This window comes from Ictalurus punctatus, chromosome 15 (assembly GCF_001660625.3).
Source record: "Ictalurus punctatus breed USDA103 chromosome 15, Coco_2.0, whole genome shotgun sequence".
NCBI lineage: Eukaryota > Metazoa > Chordata > Actinopteri > Siluriformes > Ictaluridae > Ictalurus > Ictalurus punctatus.
Window position 1 is genome coordinate 3,147,231 of NC_030430.2, and position 15,608 is coordinate 3,162,838.

General features: G+C 37.6%; 2 protein-coding genes across 2 annotated transcripts; both read right to left on the bottom strand.

The window, feature by feature from the left end:
- Window positions 1-618: 618 nt before the first annotated feature.
- Window positions 619-9,214, bottom strand: LOC108275994 (protein lifeguard 2). The gene is made up of 12 exons (XM_017487224.3): window positions 8,858-9,214; window positions 8,150-8,225; window positions 6,750-6,847; window positions 6,559-6,623; window positions 5,582-5,635; window positions 5,447-5,497; window positions 5,266-5,305; window positions 5,042-5,079; window positions 4,700-4,787; window positions 3,230-3,325; window positions 3,067-3,120; window positions 619-2,966 (listed from the first exon to the last, which is right to left on the bottom strand). Exons 1-12 carry the CDS (start codon window positions 8,870-8,872, stop codon window positions 2,817-2,819), a joined length of 825 nt encoding a protein of 274 aa, XP_017342713.1. The 5' UTR covers window positions 8,873-9,214; the 3' UTR covers window positions 619-2,816.
- Window positions 9,215-10,785: 1,571 nt separating this feature from the next.
- Window positions 10,786-14,980, bottom strand: fitm2 (fat storage inducing transmembrane protein 2). Its single transcript, XM_017487225.3, has 2 exons — window positions 14,712-14,980; window positions 10,786-14,203 (listed from the first exon to the last, which is right to left on the bottom strand). Exons 1-2 carry the CDS (start codon window positions 14,888-14,890, stop codon window positions 13,609-13,611), a joined length of 774 nt encoding a protein of 257 aa, XP_017342714.1. The 5' UTR covers window positions 14,891-14,980; the 3' UTR covers window positions 10,786-13,608.
- Between the last annotated feature and the right edge of the window lie 628 nt (window positions 14,981-15,608).

The following is a 15,608-nucleotide window of genomic DNA, read 5'->3' on the forward strand; positions in this document are numbered from 1 at the left end:
CCTACCGGCATGGTTTTGGGAGCCGGGAGGAAACCCACACTGGCAACCATTTTTCTGTGGTTTGCGGTCTTTATTTTGTCAAAAGATCCACTGCAAAGTCTTAGCACAGAGGAACCACGTTTTGGGTTAAGATTTTGGGTATAGTAGAGTGGGCTGCTTCCAGAAAGATTTTAAGCTTAAATATAAATTGTGTCTGAATTTCTGCTGAAAGCATTTTGGTGATGATGACAAAATTATTTTCCATGTATGCAGCAAAATTTCTTTTCTTATAAAGGTTCTTTATCTCATTTTGCAATGTAACAGGAAAATACGATAAGAATGATTTTTGTAAGAGGAGAGGTCATTCATTTCTCCAATTGTTTGAGTGAAAATAAATAAATAAATAAATGACCCAACGTGTGTAATGATAATTTAAAATAATAATTTAAGCCGATTTTTCGGAAGGGTGCCAATAATTCTGGAAGTGACTGTAAAGTATATATCATTATGCCATTACACTCCTATAATGTTGAATGAATTTTATCTATGAACTATTAACAATGTGATAAATAATAGAAATATCATAAGCTCCAAGCAGTATATGTTCTGTTAATAATAAAGACCATTCAATAAATCATACCTGTTTGGAGTTATTTATTTGTGTCTCAGAGATCAGGATTATATGCATGATGAACATTTAATTATATTATTTACATCACATTTCACAATTCGTCTGTTGCTTTCTATCAAAAATAATCATACCATCAAAACTACTTTTGTAATTTGTTTGAAACATTTCTAAACATCTCTATGTCTAATTCTAAGTAAAAACCACTGCGTATAGTCAAGATCCCTCACTACAGACTTTTTTTAAAAATACAAATAATAAAAAAATCAGATTTTAGTTCACATAAAAATCTTACATCGCTGAGAAAGTATATCATAAATAAATCATTTCATGCTAATGAGTCCATTGCCGATACTGACAGTGAGAAAACATCTGTAGAAACCACTGCAGGTAAAACAGAGACATATTCACCGGTGAGCGAAAGTGAAAGACTGCAAAACACGTGCTGAATAGGCTTTAGAAAACATACATTAGCTTTGCAAACAACCTCCACAAAATACATTTTATAGAAATGATGTATACACATGCTGTCGTGCACCTTGGGCCCTTTATCAAGGGGGAAATACAGCTTCAGTCTAAAGATTTTCACCTAGTTATGATGGTTCTATACATTCAAGTGTATAAATAAAATACTGGCACTGTCTAAGTATGCATGTAACATTTTTCTTTTGTCACACACACTTGTATTTAAATAGCATCTATCCTTCATAGCTGTAGTTCTCTACATGATACTTCAGATCTACAGGAAAAAGACATGGAACGCACACTGGAGCAGGAGAGAAGCTTAGCTCAAGGATGAAACATTACAATAAAACACTGAGAGGACATGATCATTCGAACTAGAAATAGGGATTAAACAGAGATAAAAGGCTACAGGGAACACGGTCACCTCACGATGCAGCATTGGGAAGGTATCGGCATCTTGTGAAGCTCACAGTTTTTCTTATTACAAAAAGTTCAAATACAACAGCAGCAATGGAGGCTTTAATTATCATAACTGATTGAGTATTTTTTTTTTTTTACTTTTTTATGCATTTGTTAAATATCCAATTTGTGGACTACTCGTAGCTAGAACAGTTTATCAATTTACAAATACAATTTTCTCTGATGTAGTGGAGCAAATCGATAACTGCTAATTCTTTCAGATTTGAGATTGTTTCTGCCATACTGCAATTTTGCTTAAGAGAGTATTTAAAAAAACGTTGTTTTTTTTTAAAATGGCTTACTTTTAACTGAGTGGTTTTGCAACAGCGCATCCTTTAATATTTTATGACCTATTAATTAGCACTGTTGTGTCTTTTTAATGCAAGATGCAGTTAAATAAATTTTATTATGCCATTTGTAGTATCTTCGTATACATTTTCATATTTTAGCATCATTTTAAGGCCTTTAAAATACTTCACTTTTTTTTTTATTTTTTTTTTTACATAATTTATCTTATGCATCATTTTTACTCAATAACAGTTTAAGATAACAAAAATAAAAAATGCAGCATAAATAAAACATTAATATTATCATTATTATTATTATTATTATTATTATTAGTAGTAGTAGTAGTAGTACCACTCACTCATATAGCTTTGCTATGGTAAGTTATGTACTTATATATGTTTTAGGGCTGTTTATGTGGAACATTTTGGTTGAATGCCTTTGTGAATTATTCAGTGAAAGGGATTTGTTCTAAATCAAAATTTGTGATTACGTGTTTCTGCATATACACAAACATGAAAGGACCCGAGTTTCAGCCTGATGGCACATGGAATACCATTAGAAAACAAACCAGATTTGCTCCGGTATTGGAGAGTTGACTAAAACTACATAACAGTTTTGCTAAGACCTTCTCCCATGTTTCCTTTCCTAATACATTTTAACGTTAGTGTAAATGCTAGTTTTGACTTTGCGTTATATAATCATGCATTCTAAATATTTCTGAACATAACACCGTAGCTGTTCCTAGTGAGTTTCTAAGTGAGCTCTGGATAAACAAGTTTTCTATTCTAATCACACAAACAAACTACAGATCCGTTCGATAGAGATTATCTTGAGAATTCCAGAGTGATATGAATTTCTAATGCAAAGCAATGAACAATGCACACTGTGGTCCTCACAGGATGGCAAATCATTCCAAAGTACAACAGGGTGAGATGTAACTTCACATTGCATACAGCCCTGGAAATGCATTAATTAGGAGAGCCGACTTAAGCTCAGCTCACTCTCTCTGATTTCCAAAAATCTGGAGGAAAAAGGAGAAGATGTAGACAATGTCCAGATAGATATTGAGTGTGGCAAAGACGTACTCCTCTGGGCTTATATTGTAGCGCTTTTTTCCGATCAGGAGCTGTGTGTCGAATGCCAGAAACTTGAAAGAAAATGACAGCACCATCAGCAATGTTTAATTTCACACACACACACACACACACTCATATATATATATTAATGAGCTACAGGTAGTGCCTTACCATGCTGAACAGTACTGCTCCCATCCCAGCAAACACAGCCTGCATCCAAGGAACCTACATGGTTAATAGTTTTTTAAAAAGCAGCTGCAATAGTACTGCAATCAGGTAATACATGATTCGGTATCATTCATGGTGTTCTTTTCTGCGGAAAGTGAATACTTACATGGCCAAAAGGAAGAATAAAAGCCAGGACCAGTCCACATATGAAGAATGAGCTGCACATGACAAACAGCACACCGTGACATGAGGTCACATCAATCTAGAAAAAGACACAGAAAAAAGAAAGAAAATTTGACCAATCCCACCATCTCCCACAGTTCTTACTTTTGTTTGCACCTGCCCTTGTTCTCTGAATAGAAATGTCTTTGAAAAGACAGTGGATATTACAACCCCAGTTCCAAAAAAGTTGGGACAGTATGGAAAATGCAAAAAACCCCAAACAACGAGTCGTTTGAAAATTCTGTCCACCCTGTACTATATTGAAAACACATTATGAACACATTATTTGATGTTTTACTTTGTGAATTTTATTTATTTTTGAAAATATACTCTCAAATATGTCAAATCTGATGACTGCAACACACTCCAAAAAGTTGGGACAGTCGACTGTTTACCACTATGTAACATCACCTTTTATTAAGCGTTTGAGCGCTGAGTGAAGGCACCAGTTGGTTAAGTTTAACAAGTGGAATTTTCCCCCATTCGTCCATGATACATTTCTTCAGCTGCGCAACTGTACAGGGTCTTCGTTGCCTTATTTTGTGCTTCATAATGCACCACACATTCTCAATGGGAGAAAGGTCAGGACTGCAGCAGGCCATGCTCGCACCTGCACTCTCTGCTTACACGACCATGCGCTTGTAACCCGGGCAGAATGTGGTTTGGCGTCGTCCTGCGTACATAAATATGTACATATCTGACAAATGGTTACCAAAGTATTCCCGAGCCCATGTCAGGATCTCCATTACAGACTCATGACGGTTTTTAAGACGGTGACGTCTGAGGGATCGGAGATCACGCGCATTCAGAAGTGGTTTTCGGTCTCGCCCTTTACGCACAGAAATTTAACCGGATTCCTTGGAACTTTTAATTATATTGTACACTGTAGAAGGTGAAATGCCCACAATCCTACGGATTTGTCTATGGGGAATGTTGTTCTCAAAGTGTTGGATTATTTGGGCAAGCCTTGACCCCGTCCTTGCTCTTGAAGGACTAGGCCTTTTTTGGAGGCTCCTTATATACTACAATTAGACGATCGCCTCACCTGTTTCACATCACCTTCTTATTTCAACTTGTCACATCGCTATTAGTCCTAAATTGCCCTTGTCCCAACTTTTTTGGAACATGTAGCAAGTCGAGTACCCAAAACACACTTATGTTAATGAGCGTGGACTTTATTTGTCCCACAAGCTTTATATGTGGCCGATTAGTCCCTCCCACACAAGAATAAAAAACCGCCCGTGACTTCTTCTTGGGTCCTTTGACATACCAGACCAGACGCATATCTCTATTACCAGTTAAATAACCCCAACAGCATGTTCAGTGTCAAATGAAACTTGTCAGTGAAATATATTTGAACAGACATACATTAATGAGAGACATACAGTGTTTCTGTGAATGATCTTGTACTCACCTTTGTCTGAAAGCTAAAAACTGAGACACTCAGACAGACCAGGACTGTAATACCCAAACAGATCATCACAGACTTGGTATTGTAGTAACTGTAGGGAAAAAAAAAATAGATGGAAGCCAGGGAAACAATGTGCATCAATGTGTGAGAATGTGAGACATTTATAGCCAAGTGTCATGTCAAGTGCTGTCATGATGTGAATAGAGACTGACAGAAATATTTGCCCATTTGAAGCCCTTAAGCATGTTACCTGGAAAATACAACAACCCCAAAACAAATATGCATGCTATACTCTGACACAAACAGAATCACAAACACACAAGGACATACGGTTGGATACTGTACCTGGACAACATTCCCGTCATATATGAAAGAGACAGAGTCTGGAATGGGAGAAATTACAATGAATTCCATTCCATACAATGACTTCCATAGGTTTATCTGTCAATGATTGTACATCCTAATCTATTCTCAAGGAGAAATCTATATAACATAGAGATATGATACTGTATTTTGACAGTGTTTTCTCAAAATAATGATTATTTTCAGTAGACTGGAGGAAGACTCACAAAGATGGCCAACAGAATCAGGTTCCATGGAAACTGCCTCCTATGGTTAGAGATAGAAAGAGAGGTGTGAGTGATCACAGTGGGCCTATTTATTAATTAAAGCTCTATAATAAGACTCATCGGTCTGCTAAATGTACCAAGTGTAAAATTTGAGCCGTCAGAGTTACAGCCAGAATCTCACCTCGGTCCAGCACAGCAGGACAGCGTTATGTAGGTTACAGCGAACACTGCACTGCAGGTGAGAATAAAACGTAGTCATTCAACAATATACTATTCGAATCGTCTATTAAACTTATTTGCACCATTTATGACTTACTATGCTGCCCAGTACCATCCAGGATTAGCCTGAATATAGTCCTTTATTGGTTCACTGAGAAAGAAAAGAACGTACAGATTAAAACTACAGCGACATGCGAAAGTATTCACCCCCCCGCTTTGAATTTTTCCACACTTTGTAGTGTTACAACCTGGAACTGAAATGGATATGATTGAGATTTTTACCATTTGATTCACGCAAAACGTGTAACATTTGAAAATGCTAAATATATTTTTTTATTGTGACGCCCTGGGTCAATACTTTGTAGTCATGGTCAACCACTTTTGGCTGAAATCACAGCTGCAAGTCTTCCCAGATACAGCATGCCTCTTGGAAAAATTGCTGAAGCTCAGTCAGATTGAATGGAGACAGCAATTTTCATGTCTTCCCTTGTATTAGCCCTTTAACGTTCTTGGTTTTGAACCACTCCAGTGTAGCATTGGCTTTCTGTTGGAAGGTGAATGTCTCTTGAAAGCTGGAAAAGGTTTTGCACTTGCATTGCCCTGTATTTGGCTTCGTCCATCTTGTCCTCTGAGCTGTTTCCCCAGTCCCTGCTGATTGAAAGCATCCCCACAACACGATACTACTACCACCATTCGTCACAGTGCAGTGAACATGTTCTTAGGGTGACGAGCACTATGGGTTTCCACCAAACAAAGCGCTTTATGCCCAGGCCAAAAAGTTACATTTTTGTCTCATCAGACCAGAGAACCCTTTTTCAACATGTCTGATAAGTCACCAGCATGCCATCTGACAAACTCTCATGCCTTTATTCTGCTTCTCTGACTAATGCCCTCCTTGCCCAGTCACTAACTTTTGGTGGATGACCTACTCTTCTTTGAGTCTTGGCTGTGCCCTATTGTTTTAACATTTTTAATAAACGTGCATAATCTCTTTTCGAATTACACCAATGAAACACCATGAAGGAAATTCAGTTTCTTTTGAAACAGGGCTGCTAACACGTGTAACACACTCACCAGAAAATGAAGATAGACACAATGGCCAGGGTGACAGAGAGCTGGAGTGCCAGGATGGCATAGACCTGCACATATACATCAATATCAGGAAACTAGTACATTAAAATATAAATCGATAACAATCTAAACATACGAATTGTTTGTTTTCCAGACTCTTTTATTTATTTAAAAACAAATAAATAAATAATTACCTTCCGTATAAATGTCCGGCGTATGTTCAGGTCATCCCAGCAGTACTCTATGAACATTTCGCCCTCAGGATACGTTCCACTGTAACTAGGGCTTCCACCTTAAACATCACATTTGGTGTTAATAAAACTTTTTTTTGTTTTGTTTAATAACAGCTTTATCCATAACTGTTTAAAAAAAAAAACATCAGAGACCTACTCAGTTGCCTACTAATAATGACTCAGGATGCTGTGGGCTGAAATAACCGTGACAACTAATAAAGTGTAACGGACTTTAATATTTTTACAGACGTTCCCTAAGCAAGGGGAAATCGTCTATGTTAGCATGTTAGAAACAGTACCGCTGCAGATACTATATAGCAGTTTGTTTGGTTGCAGCATCACAAAGGCTCTCGCTGTTGATAAATTGGAGAAACCTGAGGGTAGCAGTTTCAAACAAACAAGTATTTTATTGTATAGTATTTTATTGCTCATTGTGAATCAGTGTGCGAGTGTGTGCATACATGGATCACTGTGATTGACGTTCGGCGTCCCAGCCAGAGCGTATTCTGTGATTGGCTCCAGATGCACTCGAGCTTGCCTTTTCACATTCCTCCACGTGATTAATGTTATTTAATAGGGCATGCGTTTCTTACGTGATCACAAATTATTCACGTGTTTACTTGATTTCAGAGCATAATATGTTGAAATGTACATTTTTCCACGTGATTGGATATTACTCACATCATAAAATCACATGTAAGATGCAGTTACTGGAAATGAATGAATGAATGTTGTTCCTGTATCCAGTTATAAACCACATCAACAACAATTTTTCCAGTAGTTGGTCAAAGAAATTGCATTAGACTGCACTGCCCTCTACAGTCATGTTTACAAACTTCACCTGAGCTAATATTAAAATAATGAGACCTCTTGTCCAGTTATGTTTCAGAACACATCCCTAATCTTGATGCATGAAGTGTATGTTAAACAATTACCCTGATGAAAAAAACAATAGAAACCTCATAGAAGTTGTAATGGCTTTAATGGGAATTGTATTGGTTTTAATGGAAACTGTAATGGTCCCTATGGGTCTCTGGTATTTGTTGCCTTCTACTGTTATGTCTAGGACCAAATTTATGGCATGTTATGTCTAGGACCAAAATTGATAATAGTATTGGTTTTAATGGTTAGCTGATGGTTTGTAATGTTATTTGTAGTGGAAACCATTAGAACTTCTGTGATGGTTTCTATTTTTTTCACTCTCTCCAGCAGGGTAGAACCGTTTCGCTGCATATTGTTGTTTCTTTCGGCTAAATCTGTATGAATTTCCATTTAACACGTGATTTAAAACGTGAGCCACAAGGGGATCAGAATACGGCATCACCATACAGTGTGAAGGAGAAGAAATTTTGTGAAATTACCTGCAGTCGCCTCATCATAGCTTGGAGGTGGAGGAGGCAGTGGTGAGCCTTCGTTCGACTTGTTTAGCACTGTAAGCTGTAAATAAGCACATAACGGGGTATTTATGAATCCAGGAAGAAGGATGCTAACGAACTTCAAACATCTGTTAGTGTAATGTCTTATTCAGATCACAATACATGTATTTTAAATTCAAATGCTTCAAACAAAGCCATAACACAGGCTTGTGCGTAAGCTCTCATAGTATGTTATGTATGTTTGTAAATCAACATTATGGTCAGAGGCATAATTATTTGACGCACTTAAATTGATCAGTGGTAATAAAGACTAATATGGACTAAGGGATAAGGAGGTTATTATTACTATTATTATTATTATTATTATTATTATTATACCTGTATTATTTTAAAAGATATGAAACACTTCATTGAGTGTTAGCTGTAAATTCCAGGCTGTTTAATGTAGGTTTTAATATTTAGACTTGGGCTAAAACGAGGCAGTCGTACAGAATTGGGTACAAAAAAAAACAAAAACGTGACACTGCTCTTTTTTAGTCTCTGTGGACTTTAGTCCCTGTGCTTACCAGTGAAGGCAAAGATGAAAACAAACCCAGATGGAGCAATTTATCACCATCTAACCCCCCAGTCATCTAACCCCCCAGTTAAATAATTTAATTGAACATGCGCACCTAAGCTCCACAAGGATCTTACCTTGCCTTGAGTCATGATAAACGTCTATTTAAATCAATCGTCCAGTGTGTGGTATAGTTCTTCTGTATTTATTCACTCTATCTCTTGTGTCTATTCCGCAGACTTGTTGCCAATAAAGAGATGCTCGTCTCCGTCTGTTTGGATGAAACGTCTTGCACTGCTGTAATTGTGTAATCCTGCACAGCAGCTCTATTAATCATACGGATCCCCCTCCCTTCCTGCAAAAGGCACATTCTAGCAACCTCCAGCACTAAAGCGCAATCTACAGAGGCCTGGACTAAACCAAACCTCTTAAAAAAACAGGGGTGATTTCTCCCCCCTTTAATATGCACTCAGCTCTGAAACAGCCTTGGTCCAGAGAGATCTGGAACGATCACGCAGCAGTGAGAGAGAACGTGAAGACGTTTGAGTTGAAACCCCAGAATTTTTGTTCTTACAGGAATCTTTTTACTATGTCTTTTGATGTTCAAGTTTATCTGACTCGGACAATGTAACAAACCAATGTCTTAATTATACTTTTTTGACGTGTGTTGTGACAATACAGTAGAGTATTATGGTGCTGCTGAGGTGGCATGGAACAAATTAATGAATTGAGGCCACAATGTTTCAAGAATACAATCTAATGAATTATTATGTTTTGGGCAAAAATTGTGGAACTCAAACCCACAACTTACTATGTTCCGGGAACGTTCTACTTCATAAGTGGCCTCCAGTTAATTATTTGGTAGGAATGGGCAAAATGGTAATGATATCCATGTCATAATGCCAGTGACTCCAGTATGTCTTCATGTATCATTCCAAGACTGGAGTAAAGTGTAATATCATCAGTCGTATCTCATGAACTAGGTTCACGTGGCCACAATGGTGTAATTCATTTAATGTCTCACTCAATTTAGATTGCAATATTTGTGTTTAGTATTTCGTAGGCACTAAATACAGGTGCATCTCAAAAAAATTGTGAAGATCGTGGAAAAGTTTTATACTCTATTATTATTATTATTCTAATATTTTGAGCTGCTGGATTTTTGATTTTCATGAGCTGTAAGCCATAATAATCAAGATTAAAACAAACAAACAGGCATGAAATATTTCACTTTATGTGTAATGAATCTAGAATATATGGAAGCACCACTTTCTGAATGAAAATATGGAAGAAAAAGAAAGTACGTTTTTCCACGATATTCAAATTTTTAGATTTGAATAAACTCAACTCATGGCCTCAATATACAGTATTAAGTCACCGTCGCACCCCCTATTTTCTCCCCAAGAGCTAGCTGTCCCCTATCATACGACAACGACTAACCGAGGAGAACGGAGGCTATCACATCACACGCTTTCACATGAAGTCAGCGAACCACATCTTCTCACACTGCTGCTCGTGCTGCGCTTCAAGGCAGCGCAATGCACTTTGTGGAAAGAGCTACCTACCCTCTTCCGCATGCACAAGCTCACAGATGCCCGTGATTGGCTACAGTCACTATGACTTACTGGGAAGAGACAGTAATGCCACCCCTCCCATCCCATCCCATCCCATCCAAACAGTATGGCCAATTTTGCTCCCTTATCTCCTATTTTTGATAAACTACTAAAGGCTAAGAGGAATCGTCTTAACAAGCCAATTATAATAATATTCTACTAGGTCGAATAACTAGATATTAGAACTACAGGTGCAGTGCAGCTGAAATGACATCATTTAATGACATTAGTGATATTGGGACGGATGGATGGATATCAAACTATGAGCTTATCATACCGTTTAACCATTGGTTTAGAAGAAAATATGACGCATCTCATTAAATGGTAAATGCAGTTCACACAATGCACTCGTAAAATACATAAAAAATAAATACATTCTATATAAAACTCAGACAGTCAAGTGATCAAATGTTTTTCGTTTCTAGAGGAAGGAGAGGACACCAACACAGCTCTAGGCCACAAAATCATAAGATTTTTAATACAGAATTTAAATGGTAATGTGATAATTCAGTCAGGTCCCCAATAAGTCATCATAAATCACTCAATGACTAATTTAAATACATCTAAAAGTGCAACCCCTTAAAATCCCAGGAACATATCCAATTTCTCACGTCTCACTCATCAATACATCTTTTATCTATAACGGCACAATTCCTAGTAACTGAATACTATACTTTAGAATAAATGCCGGTAACTGGGACTTCAAGGGGTTAGTCAAGACAAGCCACTTTTGTTAGGTCCGAGTCGAGTTGAAACTGACAAACAAAGGTCACAAAGTGTTATAATATATGGCATGTAACGCAAGGATTCAGTTGAGGTTTCAAAACTATAAATCGCACAACATGCGATAGGAAAACCTGCATTACAGTCAGAGGTAATTTTACGATGCGCTGCATTCGAAAACATCTATAATGCAGGACAAGGCTGAACAATACTCATCCAATAACAATAACTAACCGAGTAGTACAAATGATCATAAGGGCAAACACTTACACAAAAAAAGCATGTTATGTTACAACAGAATGACATAATTAGGCGATATTTACAGTGCATTTCAAACTCATAGATAAGTATACAAGTATAGACACGGAATCAAAACGCGAGAGTAGCGAGAAAAGCAAAAATCACTATTGTAGCTACCTATTCTGTAGGTATATCAGGATAATTAAATAATATAGAAAGACAATGTTCTATGTAAATCAGTGCACTCAGCAAAACTTGAGAGCGCCACTAAATGGCGAATTTAAGAATGGAATAAAACACAATAGAGCACACCGTTATGGGAAAATAATCAGTGATGTAGTTGATTATACAAGCTTGAATTTAATTATTTCCCTACACCACCAAGCCCCTTTACTCACCTTATATCAGCAAAATGGTAACAATTGTTCATTGATCAAAGAACATATGGTATGTTTTAGTTTAATTTAATATTACTCTTGCTTGAAATTAATTTAAAAAAAAATAAAAAAATACAACTTGTCATTTTACCAAGAAACGAAACCACATTGAATAATTTTCTCTTTTGTTTTGGAAAACAAAGTTACGGCTTTACCTCAGACAGTTCCAGAAAGCGCCGACACTGGAGACGTCTTACACAAAACTTCACCACAGCAGCAACGGCTCACGTTTTTCCATACGTTTTTGTGCGTGTCCGTCGTACAAGTCCCTGAATTAGTTGTTGCTATAGCAACGATAACGTATTAAAATGAGCGCATTGATCTAGACGTGTAATTTGCCTTTCAGTCTGAAAATTAACATACATCAACACGTTCTGACCAATCAGAATCGAGAATTCAACAGTGCTGTGGTGTATATATATATATATATATATATATATATATAAATATAACCTCAATCTTTGCAATACAGGTGCATCTCAAAAAATTTGTATATCGTGGAAAAGTACATTTTTTCCGTATTTTCGTTCCAAAAGTGGAACTTTCATATAGTCTAGATTCATTACACAAAGTGAAATATTTCAAGCCTTTTTATTTGGTTTTAATCTTGATTACGGCTTACAGCTCATGGAAATCGAAATTCCAGTATCTCTAAATATTAGAATAAAGAATTTATAATACAGAAATGTCGACCTTGTGAACAGTATGATAATTTATGTACTGATACTCGCTCTGGGCTTTAATCCTTTTGCAGGAATGACTGCATCAATGCGGCGTGGCATGGAGGTGATCAGCCTGTGGCACTGCTGAGGTGTTCTGGAAATCATCAAATCATCACTGACTGTGGAAACTTCACACTGGACTTCAAGCAACTTGGATTCTGTTCCTCTCCACTCTTCCTCCAGACTCTGGAACCTTGATTTCCAAATGAAATGCAACATTTACTTCCATCTTCCCCGTGATTGTGTTTGTGTACTGAACCAGACTGAGAGATTAAAGCCTCAGGAAACCTTTGCAGGTGTTTTGAGTTAATTACCTGATTAGAGCGCTTCTTCTCAGGTCCACATTACTATATTATAAATTCTTTATTCTAATATTTTGAGATACTGGATTTTTGATTTCCATGAGCTGTAAGCCGTAATCATCAAGATTTAAAGAAGAAAAAAAAAAAAGGCCTAAAATATTGCACTTTATATGTAATGAATCTAGAATATATGAAAGTTCCACTTTTTGAATTAAATTACAGAAAAAAACAAACTTTTCCACGAGATTGTTATTATTTTTTTTTTTTAAAAGATGTACCTGTAGATAACATTTTAAAACAGATAAACTAACTTTAAACGATTTCATTACAGTCTACTAAACTTTAAATCTCTTTGCTGCCAGTGCATTATGGGTAACACACACACACACACAGTATCTCAGCTACAGGCACTACACAACATGAGCATTTATTAGCAACAGGTTTTGCTAGAACTTATACTGAGTGTTATGGATGTTTTTTTTTTAAAACTGAGGCACCAATAAGAAAACCAGACATTGTAGCATCTGGGACACATGCTTAAAGCACTGATTGTATGCAAACTTACGTAAAGTTGCACACTGAGGAGATTTCATGAATCCTCCATCAGAAGCCACTTATTTTAAAAAGGCAACATTAAGCTTTACACTCTCCAATTACAGAGACAGTTTTGGAACACCAGCTGCCAACCACCTCCATGAGTCAAGCACACAAATCCCTTGGTCACAAACGACCTTTTAATAGGACTGACAATACATGTAGCAGACCTGCAAATAACCCTGGTCAAAAGGTTGGAGTCATAGCTTTCCATGTCAGTTTGTTCCACTGCGATATTTCAAGTTAAACTCTTAAGTCTAGTCATGTTGTTTACGGTCAATCTGGCGAGGAGGGAGTCCCGGTGAAAAAGGGTTCATGTACCAAACCTTATAGGTCATGTACCAGCCCAACACACCAAACAAAGTGCCCAGAAACTTCTGGAAAGTGTTGTGGAAGTACACCGAGGTGCAGGCGAACATCCACACCCAGATAATTGCAATTGCATTGAGTGCAAGATACAGGGCATCAAGGACGGTGGTTCTGTTTTGGTAGTGTTGCACAAGGTATAGCATTGGAACCATTTCCTCCACAATTAATAGTGTTGAGTAAGATAATATGAAGGAGTGGCCAGATATGTCAAAACCGTCCCAAAAGTGTCCGGCATTTCTGCACTCGGCCTTTGTGTTGAAACCCTCCAAGATCTCTGCCATTTTGTCTGACTTGTAGCATACCCCTGTGACATCTTCGATGTAGAAGAACGTCTCAGTGCAGGAGTACCAAATGGCTGTGGCTACCACAAGACACGTGAGGCGTTTGCACACGAAGATGAAGCTTCTGTCGTAGGAGTTGGACAGCAATATAAATGGTAGCAACAGGACCAGGTTCCATCCCCATGACACTTTCACAAAATATCTGAAAGGAAAAAACAAAATAAAACAAACGAATAACCTATAGAGGATTTCTTAAATAATCATCTGAAAACGACCTACCTAGGGTTGGCGAGATAGATACTGTAATGAACCAAATACCTGTATAGACTACACTGTATTAGTTTGGTTATTTTCTGTGTTATATCAAATTTTATTCTGAAGAGCCTTCAGAAAATTACATAAAACGCTTTGATATGCAAATGATCCCGACGATTCGATGAATATGCAAATTAACCCGTGACGTCAGCTGGAGACTAGCGAGGTCATAGGCATGCACTAGTTTCTTTCAGCGTTGAAAACGCCGGGCTAAATGACATTAGCTAGCCAATTAGCATTACGTACACAGGAAAACTAGGTAAATAAGGCTAGGGTGACATTTTAAGAGCTGGCTAGGTATAGTCAGTCACTGAACTAGCATCAGTAGCTAACAGTAAATTAACTAGATAACGAGGTGACGGTTTATGTTAACCAAATGAGATGTCCATACTTACACGTTCAAAACGTTTCCACTGCTGCTGAAGTATGAGCTCGGCACAACAGACAACTCTTTCAATAATGACCCTCCAAATGAAAGAGCAAAGAAAAACCACGGCAAATATTTTCGGCCAATTGTAACATTAAATACCAGAAAAGGAAGCGAATTCTTCACGACGCCGCTTAATGCAGACATTATGTCCCGACACACGTAGGAGAGTTCAAACCAGCGTCAAGATCACGAATCGGTCATTTCCGGGTTCTCCAGAAGGGCGGGGCGACCACGCAGTACCGCCCCCTTTTAAAGTGACCGACGCACAAATTTGGAGTTTAACTCACTTGTAAATACTCCCATACAAATGTGTACGGAAAAGGCAATAGACAACTCAAAATTGAAAGTACTGTTATCATCAACAGAAGGAAGAAACATTATATATTGGAAGAGAAGAGTATATCATAGGATTTGAGAACAATATGAGGAAATCAGATCCATACTTCACCATAGAGCAGTGGTGAACTTCTCGTAACCAGAGACCCCATTTCACTGTGAAATAAATTCAACAGATCCATTCAATAAGGACTTATATCATGAACATTATTAAAATTTGGGCTTTCTGTTCCTGAACTTTCCACTGATAGGACATATTAGGTCTGAGGTGACTTTGGTGTATAGAACCCTAAATATAAGCCTGCTGAAAAAACAAACATCCATCCATCTTCTATACCACTTAGTCCTTCTTCAGGGACACAGGGAAACCTGTAGCCTATCCCAGGGAGCATCAGGCACAAGACAAGGGTGCCAATCCATCGCAGGGCACAATCAGACACACATTCACACACGCCAATCAGCGTACCATGCATGTCTTTGGGGGAGGAAACCGGAGTACCCGGAGGAAACCCCCGCAGCACAGGGA